Source organism: Pteropus vampyrus, unplaced genomic scaffold, assembly GCF_000151845.1.
Source record: "Pteropus vampyrus isolate Shadow unplaced genomic scaffold, Pvam_2.0 Scaffold153, whole genome shotgun sequence".
In the NCBI taxonomy this organism is placed as follows: Eukaryota; Metazoa; Chordata; class Mammalia; order Chiroptera; family Pteropodidae; genus Pteropus; species Pteropus vampyrus.
Genome location: NW_011888934.1, coordinates 43,943 through 66,508, shown reverse-complemented (window position 1 = coordinate 66,508; position 22,566 = coordinate 43,943). Strand labels below are relative to the sequence as shown.

General features: G+C 35.5%; 1 protein-coding gene and 1 pseudogene across 9 annotated transcripts in view; both read left to right on the top strand.

Annotated features, from left to right (window-relative positions):
* Positions 1–22,566, top strand: part of IFNE (interferon epsilon) — an 80,971-nt gene that overhangs the window by 46,043 nt on the left and 12,362 nt on the right. For 4 of the 9 annotated variants that reach the window (XR_002782617.1, XR_002782616.1, XR_002782615.1 and 1 more), the window contains exon 1: positions 2,108–5,592. Coding sequence is in view for 2 of the 9 variants with exons in the window: in XM_011369711.2 (XP_011368013.1) it covers positions 4,968–5,549 (582 nt within the window). In the remaining 7 variants the exon portion in view is untranslated. Of the gene's footprint in view, positions 1–2,107; positions 5,593–7,585; positions 8,055–22,566 lie in introns of those variants that run through there. The other 5 variants (XR_002782620.1, XR_002782619.1, XR_002782621.1 and 2 more) reach the window with 4 other exon arrangements.
* Positions 10,961–11,038, top strand: LOC111745396 (annotated as a pseudogene).

Here is a 22,566-nt window from a genome sequence, read left to right as displayed (position 1 = left end):
TATTCCAATAAAGCTTTATTTGCACAAACAGAGAGTGGACTGGATTTGATCCATAGACTGTAGTTTGCAAATTCCTACTTTAGATTATTAATGTTGAGAGAACTTCTACTTTCAGCCATAATGGATGACCAGATTCATCCTCCCACTTTAAACAAACAAAAAATGAAATAAACATATGAAACAATAGTTGTCAGATCCTGGGAAAAAGGTATAATAGGATAATGATCCTTGAGAAAAGAGAAATAAATATAGTGAGCCCTGCAGTTGCTCCAGCTTACTGTGTGGAGAGAGTGTTTAGACTACAGTGCAAGGAGGAGGCGGAAACCCAAACAAACCAGTGGTGGTCTCCCTGAGTTAATAAGTCAGAGATTGGAGTTGAGAGAAGTAGCTAGATTTTGCAGGGCAAAGTATTAGAAGAGGAAGAGAGAAAGAGAGATGGAGAAAGAGATATCTGTAGAAAAGACTGCTGGAGTCAGTAGCTGATTTGTGACCTATAAATGACCCCAAACTGGGAAAGAATGTACAAAAAGGAGCAGGCCAGCTACCCCCCCCCCAGACTGACAAAGAGCTAGAAGTATATCATTTTCCACCAGCCCAAGTGCAAAAACTTCCTTATACAGAGAGCACTGAAGAGAGTCCTACGAGGATATCCCCTTGGTAGTGGGATGACATTGCCCTAGACTATATAAAGTCTACTCCATCCAGTCTAACAAAGCTTAAAAGTAAGCACCAGAAGAAACAAACAGATTCCAGGTAACTTAACTATGTCCTAAAACAAAGCCCAACCATATACAAAGGACTAAACAAATCTAGTACCCAGTAAAGTAAAACTTAGAGTGTTCAGAATCAAAAACTCAGGCATGCAAAGAAGCTATAAAATAGAAACATAAACAGTAGCAAAAATAACCAAGAAACCAGACCCAGAAATGATACAAATGCTAGAATTAGCAGACAAGGAAGTTAAAACACATTATAGATATACCCCATACATTTAAGAAGGTAGAAGAAAAGATGAATACGAAGAAATGAAAGATATCAAAATGGAACAAATTGAACTTTTAGAAGATGAAGAATATAATACCTAAAGTGATAAATATATTGGATGGAATTAACATTAGATAAGATATTGCAGAAGAAAATATCAGTGAGCTTGAAGACAGCATTAGTGGCCTGTGTGATAATATCGAATGGTCTGACATCTGTATTAGAGTCTCAGAAGATGAAAAACATTGAAAAAAATAAGGTCTAAAACTTCCAAATTTGATGAAAATCATAAAACCACAGATTCAAAAAGCTCAAGAAATTCCTAGTAGAAGATACAAGAAGAAAATCACACCAAGACACATCATAATCAAACCACTGAAAAATAATAATACATCTTAAAAGTAGAGATAAAGAAGATATATTATGCACAGAGGGAAAGAATTAAGAATGAAAGCAGTCTTCTCTTCAGAAATAATGCAAGCCAAAAGACAGTGGAGCAACATCTTTACAGAACTGAAAGAAAAAATATATCTACTTAGAATTCTGTACTCAGCAAAAATGTATTTCAAAAATGAAGGCAAAATACCTTTTGAGATAAATGAAGCCAAAAGAATTGATTACCAGCAGACCTGAGATACAATAAATATTAAAGTAAGTTATTCAAGAAGGAAAATGATACCAGATAGAAATTTAGATCTACAGAAAGGAGTGATGAGCACCAGAAATAGTAACTATGTGGGTAAATATATGATAATGGTAAGTATGGTTGGTTAAATGGTAAATATGTGAGTAAATACAGAAGAAAGAGTTCCTCATTTAAAAAATCTCTTAAAATATAATTGACTAACAAATATATCAATGTATGTGGGGTTTAAAACATAAAAATATATGACAATAGCACAAAGGATGAGAGAGAGGAATAAAGTATATTGTTATAATATCATTACACTATATGTGGTATATAATATTATTTGAAAGTAAACTATAATATGCTAAATAAAGGTATGTTTTAAATCGTAGAGCAACTACTATAAAAATAAAGTGGTATAGCTAATAAATAAATAGTGGAGGTAATATGGAATAACTTTTTAAAAATCAATCCAAAACAAGGAAATAACAGAGTTTTAAAATACACGTAGCAAAAACTGATAGAACTGAAAAGGGAGATGAACAAAAACAAAGTTATAATTGAAGATTTCAGTGTTTCTTTCTTGGTGGTGGATGGAACAGATAGAAAACCAGAGAGAATATGGAAAATTTCAACAACATTGTCAACCAACTTGACCTAATTAACATTTATAAAACAGTCCAACCAACAAAAGCAAAATAGTCTTTTGAGTTAACATGCAACAGTAACCAAGATAGACTATATTCTAAGCCATGAAATAAGTCTGATTAAATTTATATTCTTTGACCACAACAGATTCAAATTAGAAAACAGTAACAGTATTTGGAAATTAAAAACAATTTTACATTAATATTGCCAAGTGGATGAAAATGACATCAAAGTCTTGACTGCAGATTAGAGATTATTTTTATTTATCCTTATAAATAAGTGTTTTTCTGAAGCTCTGCATGAAAGGTTTATAGATTTATGTTGAGACCAGTTCAAAATTCTATTGTTTAAATAGATTAAGCAGAATGTTGTAGAAAAAAAGTATTATTCCTTTTGTATATTAAAAATTACCATAGGCTTTTCAGAGAGAGAGAGAGATTTCAAAAACATTGGAGTTGCTGCCACAATAAAAACTATTCAGCTATAAAGAGGTCATACCCTGCCAGAGGCCAGAGCAACTCAATTTATCCTAAAAAGAACCACAAGAGATTAAAGTGTCTAATTTGTAATTCATATCTTCTATCTGTAATAATATTTTACTCTATCTGCGAACCCCCAGAAAGAATGTGACTGATTTAGGCATTTATTAAGTGTAAACTAATATGCATCAGTTATTTACCATGGTTTCGGCAGCATAGTAGATTTTTACATATAATCTTTGTATCTGCTAATCCGCAAAAGCGTTCTATAAATTAGAGTTTAGAGATGAAAAAACTGAGGCAGAAAGAGATTAAGTAACTTGTGCAAAGTCACACAACCAGTAAATGGTAGAAAGAATACTCCAATCCAGGTCTTTATGACGTCAGTACCCAAATTCCATGATAAAATACAAAAGATTTCCTTCTTTTCCTCAATTTCATTAAACATTTAGTTTTTCTAGCAGCCAGTGGGAAAGAATAGAACCCTTTGGTCACTGAATTACTTTGCAAAGGTACTGGTTCCCTAGGTGGTGTGGAAACATGAACGAGGTATCTAGGCATTTGTCATCCTGACTGACATCATCATCCCCAGTAGAGGAATGCTATGTGCAGATGTCAAATAACCGGTAACTCTAATGGAATTATGAGGTAGTTTTTGATCATGTGAAAAGTTTAAAACTTTTCAAAGGAGATAATGCTTTACAGAATAATGTCCAGTACAAACCATGCATTACTTATACGTTTTTAGTCATGAGCACATGAGATAGTCTACCTTTGAACAGAGTTATCATTCAGGTCAATTAGGTATGAAGTTTTCTTTCCAGCTCCCACTCCTTGACATCAGCTTAAAGTCTGTATACCTTATTAGTTCAGATAAGAGATTTCTGTAGTTTGACTCTCATGGATCTATAAGTTCAAATTCTATAACATCCAAGGTGTTAGAAACCTTTTGATGAATGCAAATGAACTTTATAAGAAAAGACTCCTCCATGGAGCATGTTGACTCAGTTTATTTCAATTTATTAATACCAGACTAAGTGACACCAACATAGAGCTGACTTGTGGATAATGAGACCATACATGTTTATGTTTTGTATTTGTGGTAGAGCACATTGATTCACTCCAAGTGAACACATGTTTTGTAAGCTCCGACTATAGTTACATAGACAGTAAACAAAAGTCGAGTGTTTATTCTACACTTGAGTTTTTAATGTTGGAAGGTTGTAAATAAATAGTCATATATTAGAACAAAAAAGGTGCCTTAAAGATAGATTGGGGTCTTATTCAGGAGGACTTAGAATATGGAACTGGGTATTTGGAATTCAAGAGGCATTATTGATGTAAAAATAGGCACATTGATTGACCATAGTTACCGGTACCCTCGAGAATGTATAGACTGACCAACTGCCCCCAGTCTCTTCTCACACATTATTTCATCATTTGTAATGGTTTCATAGCATTTCATTATGTAAATTTACTAACATTTATTTAACCATTCCCCTATTGTTGGACTTACAGGTTGTATCTAATATCCTGCAATTGCAGTAAGTTTTAATAACCTTTTGCTCCGTTTTTTCTTTTTCACAATACTTCCATAAACTAGAATCTTAGATATTAAACTGCTTGGTTAAGATATAAAATAATTTAAGATCACTGGTACATATTTTAAGATTGATTTGCTCAGGCATTTGTGCAAGTTTACAGTTCCCTTTGAGGTTTTTAATTTAGTAGTCTGGGTTTAATTTTGCTCCTGAGTGCCATGTAGGTACTACTAAGCCTCTGATAAATATCACTCTGTGAAAGACTTCCCCTTTAAAAATAATCTTACTCTCAGTAAAAGAACTTTAATACGCTTGACTAAATTATTTAGAAAGCGTTTTGTGTTGAGTGAAACTTCATATGTAATAAATAATGAGAGTAATAGAAGATCTTATCAGATGACTAGTCTGTAATTGTATCAAGAAAAGCATACAACGAAACTAGTTCTTTTGGTTACTTCCTCAAACAGCCAACACAATGGGGAAAGTGGAGGAAATGTCCTATGAACACTGTGAATAGGGAACCAAAAGCCTAAGGTGTAAACTTGGAGAAATGACAGCTTTAAAAAAACAAACCAACTAAAGAAAACACTTTCCAGGACAACTTGAGATGCATAAAAGGCAGATATTCACTAGAGTTGGAGCTTTACTAAGTCTGCACAGAGTTAAGTGGCATATTTGGTCTTTACTATGATTAGCAAGTACTTCTTTGAAGTTGTGTTGGTGCTGCTGGCCTCTTCCACTGTCTTCTCCCTAGAACTGAAACTGGTTCTTTTCCAACAAAGAAGAGTGAACAGAGAAAATTTAAAACTCTTGAATAAATTGCAAACCCCGTCAATTCATCAGTGTCTACCACACAGGAAAAACTTTCTGCTTCCCCAGAAGTCTCTGAATCCTCACCTGTACCAGAAAGGATGTGCACTGGCCATTCTTCATGAGACGCTTCAGCAGATCTTCAGCCTCTTCGGGGCAAATATTTCTCTGGATGGTTGGGAGGAAAGCCACATGGAGAAGTTCCTCATTGAACTTCATCAACAACTGGAATACCTAGAAACGCTCATGAGACAGCAAGCAGAACAGAAAAGTGGCATCTTAGGTAGTGAGAACCTTAGGTTACAGGTTAAAATGTACTTCCAAAGGATCCGTGATTACCTGGAAACCCAGGAATACAGCCGCTGTGCCTGGACCATTGTCCAAGTAGAAATCAACCGGTGTCTTTTCTTTGTGTTCCAACTTACAGGAAAGCTGAGCAAACAAGAAATGGACCCTTGAACCACGTGGAGCAAGAGGCAACCACAGACTTTAAAAGCATAGGGTAGGTGGAGGGGCTTCTCCAGACACTGTTACTTCTTTCTGTCATAAAATGGTAGTATTGTTTTGGTTTTGTGTGTGTACATATATATTTATCTGTACCTTAAGATTATGCATATTGAAATAATGTTTTTTTGGTCACTGTATTTCCTATCTAAAATTTTTTAGTTGAAATTGATTCATTAATATTTCATAATTGGTTCTTCAAATGGACATATTTTCATAAAAGTTCAGTAGATAAATAAAATGAAATGTGTCTCAACTGTAATCACCCTTTACTAAATATAGAACTTCCATGCCAATGATTTTCTTCTTTGCCAGAAATTGGTAGAAACAATGAGAAAAACTAGGAATAATTTGCATTGCAAGATTTGAAAATATTACTGAAATGTCATTGAATATTTCTACAAGTGACACAATAGAAATATAGCCAAGATATATGAACAAACAATCTGCAGAGGAAAAACATAAAAAGTTTAACCTCACTCATAATGAAGTACAAATTAAAAGTTAATAACATGCCATTTATAACCTATCAGGTAGATAAAAGCCCAAAGTTTGATTTAAAAACAAACAAAAAAACAAACATTCTTGCAAAGATGTTGGGGAGGGATGCTCTTATAATTTTCTAGAGCACTGGAAATTAGTACAATTACTGTGGAGGCAATTTGGTGATATCTATCAAAATTACAGATTCATATAGTCTGTGATCCATCAATTCCATGTCTAGAAATGTATTCTGCTGCACAGGTATGAAATGACTTACATATAACAGTATTCACTGCAGCATTATTTATAATATCAAAAGACAGGAAACACCCAAATTCTTCTAATTAGAGAATAGTAAGGTATATTCAAAGGAACACTTTTCAGCTGGAGAAAAGCATAAGGATGCTCATCCTATAAAAAAAGTAGAGTAAGAAAAATAGGCAGGATGCAAAACAGCATGTATAAAATGCTGTATTTGAGATTACAATGTAAAATAAACTTTATATTAGACCTTGTATATGAATAAATATAGTATAAGAAATAAATTACATTGATTACTTATATGGGGGAAGGAGGAAAGACTAAGGGAAGACATAGTGGGAGAGGTTTTACAGCATATTATATTTTAATTTTTGGTGTGAATTTTACCAACTAAAATCATAAAATGTATCTAATAAGTCACAGGTATCGGAAATATGCACGAAGGAGTCTTGTTGGTTAAAGAAAGTGCTAAGTATGAAGTGCTAAGGTTAGAAGAATCAGGACCGAGCCAGCTGGCCCTTGGTCAGGGTGGCCGGAAGGAGGAGGGCTGGACAGAAGAGCACCCATTCCAAGGTGAAGGAGTCCAGCCTCCAGCCAGGAGCCCCCAGAAGTCATTATGGAACAAACGTGGGACCAGAAACTGAAATTCACCGAGGCTTGCTGACTCCCACAGTCACAGTGACTTTTGCCCAGTGTAAGAAGCAGAGCCATGGCCCCAGAATCTGTAGCTAGTTCTACTATTTTATCATGTTCTGCTTCAGATGCATTGTCTACTGATAAAAGTTATCACTGAATGTAAAATCTTGCTGAAGAACAAAACATTTCATTTCAGTTTAATTAGTGTGAGTGAGTATATTAACTCTTGGCTGATACTTCTAGATTTGGCTTGAAAGGAAGGAGAAGAAATCAAATAAGATCCTGGGAGTGAGTCAGGGTCAGCTGCAGTAGTGAAGGGGGCCAAGAAAGCAGAAGCTGGGCAGTCAGGAGGAAGTCTTTATAACAGACTACACATTTCAGCTCAGGGATTGACATATTTACCTTCAAGTTCACGTGGAGGTAGGGAAGTGGAAAGAACAAATATTTACTAACACTCAACTACAAATACAGGTCATTTGCTTCTCATGGTCTGTAGACTTTTCATTTTCTTTAACTCAGGAAATTTATAGAATCAAATAATTCATTTAACATGTTATTCAGTAATCGACTTAACATTGCAAGGCAGTTTCATTGTTATCTTCTTTTCTCAGGTGAGAAGACTTTAAAGATTAAGTAACTTGTTCAAAATAACACAGCAAGCCACAGAGCTAAGCTAACAAATGCCAGAGCAGATTCTCTCCCAAATCTGCCTGACTCAAAAGCCAGCACTGCCTTCAAGACAGCACAATCCTGAACATCATACAATAGCATTGCAAACTAATGATAACACTAATAATAATAATTATCTCCCGTCTTTTCTCGTTCAAGTTCACATACCGTCTGCAGTCTTGAATTAAATAAAGGACATTTTCTCTACCTGGACATTTTTTTTCCCTAAGAACTGAGGAGAACGGAATGGAGGAGGTGCCACGTGGAAACTTATAGGAGATAATACTCATAATTAAATCTAAAACCAATACCTTACCTGCTAATGTATCTTCAAACTTTTATCAAGTTGACATCCTGCTTATGTAATTATCTTAACTGCTTAATACAAAATAAAAATTGCTTGCTTTTAAATATATGCGCCTTTTTAAAACTTTAAAACCAGAGTTCTAAACTTGGAGATATTGAGAAAGAGAAATACTATAAAAGACTAGACTCCCTGCTAGCAGTGCTTGGATGGGTTCAGAGTAAGGGTAAGTTCATTTGTACTCACAGTCTGGGTCATCTGAGTTATCCTTATTTACAGCTACATGTACTAGGATAAATTATTAAATCAACAAACAGGTTACAAAATATAGTATCATATTTTCTACAAATAAAACATGCATGAAAAATATCTGAAAAGAAATGCATGAAAATGTTCACAGTAGTACTATATGAGTGATAGACTTTCCATCTCTTAACACTTTTTGGATTAAATATTTCCTCTATGAATATGAATTCATATTAGAACCAGAAAAAAGGTAAAATTATTTTATTTTTGAAATTTAAAAAGAGAACAAATATGGCCTCTTGTAGAGATTTGGTTTAGAATGCTTATCACCTGCAGTAAATTAAGCCCCACATCTAGCATGCATCAGAAGCATCTGGAGGGCTTGTGAAAACACAATTGGAATGGCTTCACCCCCAGTGTTTCTGATCCAACAGGTTTGTCTTGGGGCTTGACTATTTGTATTTCTAACAATTCCTAGATGATGCTGATGCTTCTGGTCTTTGACTAGACATTATAAACCAAACCCTTATTTATTACGAGCTTTAGTAGACTTTTAACAGATGAAGGTATGGTCTCCTGGAGCTTATTGATCTCATATTTTCTCACAATGAGGGAAGTAAGCACCTTAGGAGAGAGTTGGTAAAGATGATTTCTTTCTTTCGCTACCTTTTCACAGCAGCAGATTTGATTGTCTTTTTCCTTCTTAAAGGAGCTGTATGTAGAGACTCATATCCCAGGTTCACCCCATATCAATAACTGCCTTTTAAGGAAAATCATCCAAACCAATTTTTTTTTGTAAGGGTTTCTGGTCCTCATGTCCCTGGTTAACTGAAATCAAAACTGCATCTATGGGAGTAACTGATTGGACTATGTTGTGGACACAAACTAAACCTCTGAAAGATAGAGGATTCCAAGGCGAAAGATGGCCAACTAATCAGTCATCCCCCTCTACTGAAACGTATAGGTATTTGATAAATAAAGAGATTATAGGGTCATTCTTGGAATTGCTGAAATGAATCATTTAGCCCAAGTTTTCTCTCCCTTACTGGGATCCAGTGACTGATGGATATGGAGGTATAAAGGCTAAGACTCCTCATTCCACCTCTGAAGGGTCATCCCAGATACAGAGCCCCCCATGTAAATTGGCCAAGGTCACTTCCTAACTGCACTGCAGCTCAGCTTCCCCTCTACTCAGTCTTCCTGCTTTCTCCTCCCTCAAATGTTGATCCCATAGCACTCCCTAGTAAACTCTTGGCATTGTAATTTTTACCTCAGAGTCTGCTTTCTTGACATCTGACCTCCAATAGTATAGTATACAGACCTTTCATTTAGGGCCATAGAAAACCCACATGTACATGCTATCCTTGGCCAAGTACATATTCTCTTCTTAATATGTGTTAATATATCATTCTTGCTATTTATAACTCATTTAAAAGTTTTCTCTTCACAGAAACCCTATATAGTATGATTTGTCTGAATCTATTTACCTCTTATGTCACAAGACACATTGTACTGTAATGGATTACTTCTCTTTTTTCCAACTAGAACATGACCTACTTCATGGTGGGGAAATGGCTTCTTAACTCTTTAACTAGCACATTCTTCAACACATAACAGGGACAATCTAAATATTGAGTGAATGAAGAAATTTAAAATGCAGCATTAAAAGAAAGAAAGGGTGTGTCAGTACCATATGGTCATAGTCAATTGTACATGTGAGGAGGGACTCAGGAGAGGAGGAAGTTTTGTTTACTACATGTGTCTGCTAAGAGCTTAATTTTTGACTTTCAGTTTTTCCACTCTTCTGATGAGCCATTTGTATAAGCTACTTGGAGTAAAAAATATTTTTCTCTGATGAAAGGGTGGTTTTTATCCTTGTAAGGACAATGTATAGTAAGGACATGATGTGTGGCACTGAAGTCCAGGTGAGAAACTTTCTTCTGATTATTCTGGTCATGTACAAAATCTTTTCCTCATGGGCCTTTGGTCCTTGTCAGCCAGATGATTGTTAGCTATGCTTTCAACTGCTAAGTTAAGATAGAAGCCACTGGCATCAATTTGAATGATTCCAATGGGATCTAACATATTGGATAAATTATGAAAGCAATACATGCAAATAGTGTAAACAGCTCAATTACTAAGTGTAATGCTTTTCCCATTGTTCTGTTTAAAAGACCACTTGTCTTGTTATTGTCCAAAATGGGTAACCACTGGATTAGTTTTTCGACCAGCTATCAGTAAAGACTTGATAGCAATTTTCCTCATTTCTTGGATTGTATGCTTGAAACATTATGGGACAGCAGAAGATGACCAACATGTTGTGAGTGTTCAGTAGCCAGAGTCAACTTAGAGGTATGCAGGGAAGAGATCATAACATGAAAACAGTCCCCTGGGTTTACCTTCAATGCAAGAAGAATCCAGCTTCTTAGAAGTGTGGAAACCTGTTCAATCAAGTTTTTGTCACTGCAGGTGGACATGTGTTCCTCTTTGGAGGGGTGCAGCAAAGTTTGAGTTAAAAAAAAAGGCAAGAGTCCCTTGACCCATAAATTGTATAAAATTGTATAACTTTTCCTACATAAGAGAGAGAAGTACACATTGCTTTAGTGAAATTTATTCCAAGTTAAGTTTCAATATAAAGTATAGATCTCTAGGGAGAAATTTAGTTATTTCATATAACAGAAATTCATTTGGGTTCATGCCAGATGAACAAAGTGGTTATCAATCTGATCAAAACAGTTAATTTGAGAGCATTTAGAATTGAATTCTTAAGACTATACTTTCAGGGATCATTTCTATAGTTTGTTACTAGAATTGAATTCTTAGTAGGTATATTATTCAATACAGAAGACATTTTATACCTACTAAGGTATATTATTCAATACAGAAGGATAAATTAGAAGTTTGAATAGATCAAATATATGTCAATTCTTATATTAATGTATTTTTGCTTTGTTTCTTTGGCATGTGTGGGGGCTACTATGATTAAAGCTTCTGCGACTATACTTGGACATTTCTTTTGGTGGATACACACTGAGGAGTGAACTGGCTTTGTCACAGAGTGTGACAAATTTTATCCTTAGGAGAATATGTAGCTTTCTTTGCATCTTTATTATGTTTTTTATTAAATTACTGAGATGACATTGGTTAATAAAATTATATAGGTTTCAAATACACGGTTCAATAATACATGATATGTATATTGCATTGTGTGTTCACCACTCAAAGTTAAATTTTCTTTTGTCACCATATATTTGACCTCCTTTACCTTTATCTTTTAAAGTATTTATTTCAATGTCAATTCAAAAGCGTCCAATTAAAAACATTCAAAAATTTGAACAAGTATTTCATAAAAGAGAATATTCAAATAATAAACCTTAAAATAAAGTGTTCAACATCGTTGCCGTTCATGGGATTCAAATTAAAACCAAAATGACACGCCACACCCCCAGAATGGCTAAAACTAAAAAGATTAAATTAAAAAATTAAAATGACTGACATTCAATTATTGATAATGGGACTGTAAATTTTTTGAACTTTTGAAAAGTGTTTAGCAGTATCTATAAACATGTAAATATACACTCTGTGACAAAGCCAGTTCACTCCTCAGTGTGTATCCACCAAAAGAAATGTCCAAGTATAGTCACAGAAGTTTTAATCATAGTAGCCCCCACACATGCCAAAGAAACAAAGCAAAAATACATTAATATAAGAATTGACATATATTTGATCTATTCAAACTACATATTCATAACAATGAAAATAATGAGCTGCTGATACATGAAACAATATGGATGATTTTACAGACAGAACATTGAGTGAAAAAGCTAGATTAAAAATGTTCCTGAAGAGTCTTTTTCATTTATAGGATGTTCAGAAACTTGCAAAACCAATCTATAGGTGTAGAGGACATAAGAGCGGTTAGGTTAATGGGGAGCGAGGGCAGTCATTAAGAAGGCACAAAGGGAGCCTTGCTTTTTCCCTTAAGAAACCATATTATCTACGTATTATAATAACTTTGATTCCTCTTGTGTGTCCTAGAACTTTTTAACTGTCTATTATCCCAACACAATATTAAAACTAGAGGGGAAAATAAGCATTGTTGCCTTTTACCTAATTTTTAATTTCTCTTGTTTAAAAAAAGGGCTTGATATTATTCAAATGCATTCATTTATTTCTCATTAATTTGGAGTCTTAAAAGTTATGATGTATATTATTTTTTAATAAATATCACAAAAATATTTGCAATTACAGGTTTTTTTTCTTATGTTAAATACTGATGCAAAGATTTTTTTGAATTGTTCTCAGTAGTTGGATCTAAAGCCCATGTTACTAATCACATTATCCATTGAGGAAAATAGCTTAGAAACAATTTGTTCAAAGATTTTCCAAATGTCATTAAACAGCAAATGTATTTATGGAAATCTAGAATAAAATAATGCAAAATAAAGGGGGAAAGGTAAGCTTTAAAATTTTTATGTCAGCCTAATTACCAGTTCTGTATTGTTATTTACTGCCTAATGTGACTGCATCACGCCATTCAATATAATTATTTTCTAAGGGAATTTTGGAAGTTTTTACATCCTGATTTTAATAACTTACCTTTGTCCTCTGGTGTCTCTTTGCCGAGAAGCATATCTGTATGGCTGAGTGCTGCTAAAAAACAAAAGCCTTATCTGTGTTCATTAACAATGAAAGTAACATGGCAGTAGGTTAATTAACCAAATGCACTAGGACATGTGAATACCTAGTTATTTACTTACTGTTCACACAGAACAAATGCATTATAGTAACTAATATTATTCTGCCCTCTACTGGTTCAAATTGAAATCTGTTTTGATACATCCCAGAAAAATAGCTTTAAAGGTTGACTCTTTATGAAACGGTCTCCTGAAGAAGAAAACAGGCCCAAAATAAATACAACAGTATGGAAAACTTGATGTATATACAGTATCAAATAATTAGAGCAGAAATATTTTGACTCCATTATATTTCAGATTTGTATTATCTAGCCCATTATGTCATTCAAAAACTTTCAAAATTGCAACACCTCGAGTTGATTTTAAGCATTCACAATCAACAATAGAGTTCAACAGTAGCTTCCCATGCCATTTTCTGAGCAGAATTTCTGTTTTGGGAAGAATAATCTATTGTTTATTTAAGTTTGTGTTTCTTGGTAATGAGTTTTTTTTTTTTAGCCTTTTATTTTATTATTAGTTTCAAGTATACAGTACATTGGTTAGATATTTATATAATGAAATGATCCCCCTGATTACTGAATCACCTATCTGGCTTTACACATAGCCATATATTACCGCTGATTTCAAACCATAGAGAGTAACTTTATTCAAAGGCAGAAAAGATGAGAATCCAGATATAAATAAAGCTGATGAAGTCTTAATAGTCTAAGTGCTTCTTATACACTATTTCTTTGTAGGCACAGGATTTTTGCTGCTGTAGCGTGCACACACACACACACACACACACACGCAAAGGCAAATACACGTGAACCTACACACACATATACAGGCACCCATGTATGAATGATACAGAATGGCTTTTTGACCAGCTAACCCACATGTTTCAACCAAGGTTATTTGTTGACATCTGAACAGTCAAGTGGCATCCAGCCATTCTCTCTGCAGGATGTTCACTTGTACTAAGCATTTTCCCACTTAGGGTGAATGTGGCTATAAACACATGTGCTATTTAATGGTGCTCCCTAAACTTCAGCTTGCATGAATGTATTTTCATTTTTCTTTTGTACCTATAACCAAAGGAATAAGTTTAAATAAGAAGTAATATCAAAACAGTATTGATATACAGCAGGGAGATCCCCCAGGTCTATGACTCAAGCACTGCTGTTATGTTATACCTAGTCTTCTTTCCTAGCTCTTGTCCATAAAACCATGTGCAGCCATTTATTGATCCATGTCCACAAACCTGTTACCATAATAGTGGAGCTTTATCATTCTTGGATTAATTTCAGCCAAGGGCCAATCAACAGCTTTGGGAGTATGGACAAGGAGGCTGAGGGAGGAAGGTTCTAATTACTATTGAATGATCTATATTAACAGATGAGAAATACTAATCTTTTGTTGGAGAAATGTTAAGATGTTCCTCTTGCCTAGACTATGACGTGAGTCACATCACGACTCGGAAAAAAAGTTGAGACTGATGGATGGTAGTTCTTTAAATTCTTTAAATTTTTTCTGTAATATATTTGTGGATAGATTTAACAGATTTATACAGGCACTTTGCCAAAGATGACGTAAAAGATAAAGACATGAAAAGATACTCAACATCATTAATCATTAGAGAAATGAAAATTTAAAGCATAATTAAATAGCACTTACAGTCTATGGGAATGACTAAAATTAAAGAGATTATCTGTAACTACTTCTGGAAGAAATGTGGTGTAGCTGGAACTCTCCTCCAATGTTGGTGGGAATGTCAAATAGTACGACTACTTTGGAAAATGATTTGGCAGCTTCCTGAAATATAAAATGTGTTCTTTCAGTATGATTTAGCCATTCCACCCGTAGATATTTACTTAAGAGAAATGAAAGCATATGTCCTCATAAAGATTTATGCACAAGTATTCAGAGCAGCTTTATTTGTATTACAAAGCCTTGGGGGAAAAAGCTATCAACAAGTGAAATGATAAATTATCATAGATCCGTAAAATAGAATATTATTCACCAATAAAAAGAATCAACTATTGAAATATGATAAAATATGGATGAATCTTAAAACTTTGAAGCTGAATGGAAGAAGAAAAAGTTCATACTGTATTTTTCCATTAACATAAAATTCTAGGAAATACAGACTTGTCTATAGGGACAGAAAGGGCTGACTGGGAATGGGGAGGTGAGGTTGGAGAGGGACAGAAGAAGGGATTACAAAGGTGAATGAAGAAACTTTTGAGGGTGACAGGTATCTTTGTTATCTTGATTGTGATGGTTTTATGGATATATATATATACTGATTTATATATTTATGACTTATTAGTTTATGATTTAGGTTTCTATTCGCTGCAAGGAGGAGACTTTTGCTACATCTGTACCAGAAGACCTTGTTCAATGTCTCTCTTCCATCGGGCACATTCCAGCAGACCCTCCATGTTATTTTCATCCATGAACGTTCCTTCTGATTGAAATAGAGATTCATGGAGGATTTCTTAGAATCTGGCACAGTAAAGGTAATTTTGGAGCAGGATATTAAATCAGAGAAGTTTCTTTCTGTATGAAGGAAACAAATCACTACCAAGAGGAGCAAAAACATAACTCCACGACCTAGAAGAGTCTGGAGAAAAAAAAATCAAGATGTGCTTTTTATTCATTCATACTACTAAGAAATCTCCTACATTAAAGAAGAAATAGACTTCTAAGATTCAAAACATTACTTGTATATAAAAATATCTTAAAGTTTTTATCAACTGAGAAATATTCACAAGCATTTTTTTTATTTCTGTATTGGTGGAAAATTCCGACTACTACTGTTTTAAGTGACAGTGCTGTCTGCTCTGCGTCTGCCTTTTAGAGAGTCCAGCGAACCATTTTTCCCCATGTTTCCTCCTGGTGATACAAAGACAGTGCTCTTTTTCCAGTTGCAAGTGTATGGGATACTGAGCTACAATAAACATCCCTTGCTTCAATCTTATAGAAATATTGGAAACAATATTTTAAAATCAATTTTAAACATTTAGCTAATTTTTAAAGTACACAGTAAGAGATATGTAGGTTTCAGAAAACAAAAGTCAAATGATCCCATTTCTACCCTTGATAGCTTTATATCCTAAACTTTAAGGTTGATTAGATATCAATTTTTAACACTGTGATCATTCTTATTCCTTAACTTGCTTTTTCACTGAAGAAAACATAATTACATAAACACCCTTGAATGCTGGTGAGTATTGATCTACATCATTTAATTTAATGTAGCTGCACAATAGAATAAGAAAGAATCATAGTTTACTTAACTATGCACCTGTATTGGCACATTAAGTTGACTTCAGTTAACTTTCATATAGATGATGCTACACAATGAACAAATCTGGGTATTCTTCTAGTATTTCTGTAAGATAGACACCTACTCCTATATTTGCTGGGTCTATGGTTTAGAATTTTTGGTAGCTGTAACTAAGCTATTTCCAGTAATATTTGAAATTTTTACACTTTACCAGTTCTGTGCAATTGTGAACAGAGTTGGTAAATGGTGTGGAGTCAGAACATCTGGGTTCCAAATGAGGCTATGACCTTGCTATCACCAAGTAATCTTGTTATTGTTCTTGATCAGCTTTTTCACTTTTGAAACAAATTGAAAAAAATTTCATTTGTTTGCGAAACCCATGATCACTAGGGAGGCTGATTATTTGGCATATGTACATTATTCATTCAGTTATTTCTGCTTCTATAAATAGTCTCTTTATATTCTTTTGCTCAGATTTTATTGGATTCTTAAACTTTCTTGAGTTTTTTCTATATTGAAAATGTTAATACTCTATTATAAGTTATAAGGTTTTATAACCTCATATAATTTAAATTTTATGATTTTTTTTTTTTTTTGCCGGCCAGACCTTAAAAAATTAATGTATTAAAATGTGTTCTATTCCTTTAGGGTCTTTGAATCTCAATTTTCTCATAGCTTTGCATCTGTTAACAGAACGGGCTGATGTAGATTTTTTCATTAACCTCATTTTATAGGGAAGAAAATGGAGCCACAGAGAGATTTAATAACTTCTTCCAGGTCATAGCCTCATTCGGAACCCAGATGTTCTGACTCCACACCATTTACCAACTCTGTCCACAAAACCAGAGAAATTGCTAAGAATCTAAGCATCCTTTCTCTAGGACAATTTTAAATAGATAGATAGATAGATAGATAGATAGATAGATAGATAGATAGATAGATAAAGTTTTTCTCCTCAATTCCCATTTGTCCCAGTAATAACAGGCATTATTCCCTTGTGACAAACATCTTACAATACAATTAATATGGTCAACACTTTCCTTATACCCATTACAATCCAGTGTTGTCATCCTGAGGATATTTTCTTCTAAGTTTGACCAGCAATGTTTTCTAAAAATTAAATTTGGGTGATGTATACATGTTGTGGTTTTTTTTCCCCGGCTTTATTGAAATATAATAGACAATTAGTTGCTCGTATTTACATTATATAATTCAGTGAGTTTTTTTTTTTCAATTATAATTGGCATATAATAATATATTAGTTTCAGTTGTACAGCATAGCGATTAGGGATCTATGTAACTCACAAAGTGATCACCCCACTAAATCTAGTACCCTTCTTCCCCCTTACATGTTTATTACAACATTGTTAACTATTTTCTTTATGCTACATTTTTATCTCCATGTCTATTTTGTAACTATCCATTTGTACTTCTTAATCCCTTTGCCCTTTTTCGCCATCCCACCAACCCCCTCCCATCTAGTAGCCCTCAAAATATTCTCTGTATCTATGAGTTTATTTCCGTTTTTGTTGTTATTGTTGTTTATTTTGTTTTTTAGATTCCACATGTATGTGGAATCAAGCAATATTTGTCTTTCTCTATCTGACATTTCATTCAGCGCAGTACCCTCTAGGTCCATCAAGGCAATATCTATTTCCATCCCCTTTCTGTTAGTCTGTGTGTGTCTTTTAATCTGCAGTGAATCTCTTGAGGACAGCATATGTAGGGGTCTTGTTTTCTTATCCATTCCGCCACCCTATCTTTTAGTTGGAGCACTTAATTCTTTTCCATTTAAGGTACTTGTGGATAGGAATGTTGTTATTCATTACCATTCTTTAGTCCTGTTTTTGATACATGTTTTTTTCTTCTTAAAGTAGTCCCTCCAACATTTCCTGTAATACTGGCTTAGTGTTGATAAATTCCTTTAGCTTATTTTTGTCTGGGAAGCTCTTTATCTGTCCTTTGAATCTAAACGATAGCTTTCCAGGATAAAGTATTCTCAGATGTAGATCCTGGGTTTTCATCATGTTGAATATTTTGTGCCTAGCCCTTCTGTCCTGCATGGTTTCTTTTGAGAAATCAGCTGCCAGTTTTATGGGTGCTCCCTTGTAGATAACTTGCTGCTTTTAAGATTCTCTCTTTCTATTTAACCTTATGGCATTTTAATTATAATGTGTCTTGGTGTGGGCCTCTTTGGGTTCATCCTTTTTGGGACTCTGAGCTTCTTGTGATTGTATGTCTATTTCCTTTACCAGGTTAGGGAAGTTTTCCATCATTATTTCTTCAAATAGCTCTTCAACTTCTTGTTTTCTTTCAGGTACCCCTATGGCATGGATATTTTTGCATTTAATAGTGTCCCATAGGCTCCTTAAATTATTATTATATTCTTGACTTCTTTTTTCTTGTTGTTCTGATTGGGTGTCCTTGGCTTCCCCATCCTCTGTATCAGTGGTTCTATCCTCTTCTTTATGCACTCTGTTGATTCCCTCTAATATACTTTTCATCTCAGATAATGTGTTCTTTATTTGACTGGTTCCCTTTTATAATTTCCATTTCCATTTTTATGTTTTTTATCTCTGTTCTCACTGAGTTCATCTACACTTTCCCTAAGTTCATTGAGCATTTTTATAACCAATGTTTTGAAATCTGCATCTGTTAGATTGCTTAACTCCATTATTCCTGGATCTCTGTTCTATTCTCTTATATGGTTTCTGCTTCTTTGTCTTCCCATTTTGGCTGCCTTTCCATGTCTGTTTCTATGGACTAAGCAAAGCTCCTAAGTCTCCTGGTCTTATTAGCATGGCCTTGTGTAGTAGATTTCCAGTGGCAGTCTTGAGAGGGGTTCAGTTGCAGGCCAAATTTAGCCCAAGCTGGTGCCCCTCTGAGGCTACCTGTTAAGATTCAGCAAGCAATTCTGTGTTTATAGTTGCCTCAAGAAACTGAGGTCAGCTGCCTCAGTATCTTGAGGCAACTGCCTGAGGTCAGTTGGCTCAGCAAAGAGCACCAAACTCCACGAGGACACAACTGGATGTGGCTTGGGTGGGGCCAGCAAGTTGGGGGAGGCAGAGTTTCAGGGAATCCTCTGGGCAGAGCAACCTCTGTTATCCAGTTTGATATTGTCTCAGCTATAGTGGCACTGCCTCCACACTGGGAGAGGGGAGAGCACAACAGAGGAACAATGGATTCCACCAACACTTCTGCCTGGAAGAGAACCTCGCCTCTGGCCCTCGCTCTGACAACTCAGTGTTCCCCTGTAAGTCCCTGGTTACTCCCGAGCAGTCCACCTAGCGCTCGTGCTCAGAGCGAGCAGGTCTGTCACCGCGGAAGTCCATCCCACTCAGCCACTGGGGACCGGGCAGCCTCACAACTACACCCCCTCCTACCTACTACCATTGTGGGGTGATTTCTTATTTCTCTCCCTAGTTATAGTGCTTCTGTTCATCTATATCCCAGGTGACTTTGCTTGCTGTTTGCTCATGTTTCTGTCACAACTTTGATTTTGATGCAAAAGGGATAAACAAAACCTCTATCATCTACGCTATATTTTCCCTTCCTTCTCTTCTTATCAGTTTCTGAAGGGAAGTACATTTCAAGTGCACATCCTTTCACTATCTCTCCAGTACTTAGACTCCACTAAAATCACCTGAATGCATAGCAGACAATCTTCTGAGCAATACTGGAAAGTGGTATCTTACAGAGATTAAAGCCTACAAATGTTTCATAATTTTTCATTTTCATAAAATCCTGAAATCCTTTCACTCACACTGCTCAGCTATACTGGCCCCCTGGGCTAAGTGGGTGATTATGTGGAAAGGACAGTACAAATCATCAAGTCACTGATCATACATCTTAACATATTTGGCACTAATCTAAACAGAATTTGCTATTCCATGAGCCAGGAAACCAGGTGTTATTTCTTCCACATTGCTCAGGAAGCTCGCTCGCATGCCCTTAGCAGCCCAATGCCCGCTTCCATGCCTTGCACTCTACATGTTGTATTTTATGAAGTGTTTATTTTGAGCCTTTACTGAATTTCCAATCTCAGGCTCTGATTGCCTCCTCCAACAGGCAGCCATCCTGCAACTTGCCTTAAAATGTGGCTGGAGGTAGAGAACCAGAGTGTAGCAGCCCACTGTGATCTTCCACAGGATAGACCAGTAGACCTTCAACTTGGCTAGTCAATACTTTTGAAACTTAAATGTAACAAACTTTAAATCTATTTAATCTGCAACCAAGAGTCCCCATGTGCTAGAATTTACTGTTTCTTCCATTTCAAATTCTTGAGCTGCTGCTGGCTCTTACAACTTTTTCATAGTTCTTGTTGCTTTGTTAATTGAGCAAATGAGCATCATGTGACTGGTGCAGTCTCTTGGAATTAGGACTTAAAGCACTTAAACACAGTTGCAATAAGCTCCTAGATTCTTTCCCAGCTTGTCTGGTGTACATGTGTGGGCACTGTTGGTACTGCAGCTCCCTTTATTTACTGCATTTCTGTTCCTGGCTGGACATCAGGGGCATCTTAACCTCTGAGGAGGGTGTCACAGAAGAGGAAAGTCCAAGTGGGGCCACATTTAAACTCTCATACCTACAACCCCCAAAACTCAGCTGCCTCTCCTTGACACTGCCATCTAGTCTACATAAGCTCATGTGCACCATAGCCTCGACCCTGTCTCCTCTCATCTTCTCTCCCACGTGTCTTAGATGGCTAAAGTCCAGAGCCTGGGCAAGACCTGTGCATGGCGGGCCAGCAGGCCAGAGCAGCAGCAGCTCACTCATCTACAGCTCTGTTTTGCCAGCCCCACGTCTCAGTTCTCTACTGCTTTGGAACATACAAGTTAATAACTCCTGGATATTAAACAGGGTATAACTACAGAGATTTTCAGGTTGAGATGACAGTAGAGAACTAGCTAGAGGAAGTTTTCACATTTTGATGATAAACTAGTTGTGAGATTGTTTGCTTTATTAATATAATTATAACCTTTAATTATTGCTATTCTTATTTTACTATGGATACTTTAAAAGTCGAGGTAGCTAAGGTTAAGAATTCCTTTCTATTTTTCAAAAATAGTGCTGGCTTTTTTCCTGTTTAACTTTACAGTTGTTCTAAGGTCCCAACATAGGCTTCATGAAAATCATACACATTTTTGGAAACCAAAATGACTATTCATAGCAATCAATGAGACATTTAAAAAAACAAATAGAAGAAACAAGTTCAATCTTTCTCCCAAAGCAGACCAAATTAAGTATTAAACTACATGCAGAAAAATCCCATTAGCCATGAAAAAACCAGTATGGAAAAGAAAAACTTTAGTGACTGCATCAATTCAGACTTAAAAATATTGACAAAACTCCATAATATGAAACTCAGGGAATCTTCCATACCTCACAGTACAGGATTTGTCATTGATCTATCCATTGGGCCAGGTAGTATACATCTATGTGTGTAATTTTAATTTTTGTTCATTGAAAATGACTAGGAGGAGGCTTATGTCCTCCTAGCTCTATGTCCTAAGGAGTGCTTGGAGAAATATACAAAAAACTGTCCAGCTCTTTCTGCACAGGTCAAATTAAAAACAAGCATCCATCAAAAGATTACGACTCTACTGTATAGAAAATGTTTATGTCAGTGATTAGAAATTATAAGTAATATAAGTGACCAACATGAGACTAGAGTAAATGAAGTAACAGATAAAAGAAAATGAATCTTGATTGTAAAATTTGATGGCATAAAGAACTGCAATTAGCAAGTAAATGGCTTACCATTGAAATTCACTACAGAGTGATATTAATTAGAACAATGAGAACTCACTTTTTAGCCAAACAAGCGATGCATGATAACAAATATCTAAATAAGAAAGAGTTAAATAAGTCAAACATTGAAAATGTTCTTATGTCTTGTGCCAATTCAGCTGTTCTATGAAAATGATTCTGAGAAAATAGGAGCAAAACTGTGCAGGGGCCATGGTAACCCACATTCTCCTCTAGGCACCTTCTGTTTCACTCCTCCACTCCACAAACAAGCTTACAAACCTAGTTTTCATACACAGTGTTTCGAATTCTTGTTCTTGTGTTTCCTCTTCAACCCAGTCCCATCTGGTTTCTGTCCCATTCATCCTACTAAACCAAATCTTCCTAAGGACACCAACCGTGTCTGTTTCCAGGTCCACTGGGGAGTTCGTCTGCACCAGCTCTACAAGCTCCACTGTGTCTTTGGATCACACTTCTTCCCTTCAGTAGTATCACCCCACCCTTCCTTGTTCATCCTCTATCTCACTCGCCCCCACCTCCCACCCCACTGCCCTTTGCAGACTCTCTTCTGCCCTGTAGAGAGCCAGATCTGAGCCAGACCTGTGGCATTGGCAAAGCCATGCTTGATTGTGTTATAATCTGCCAAGGACAGAGAAG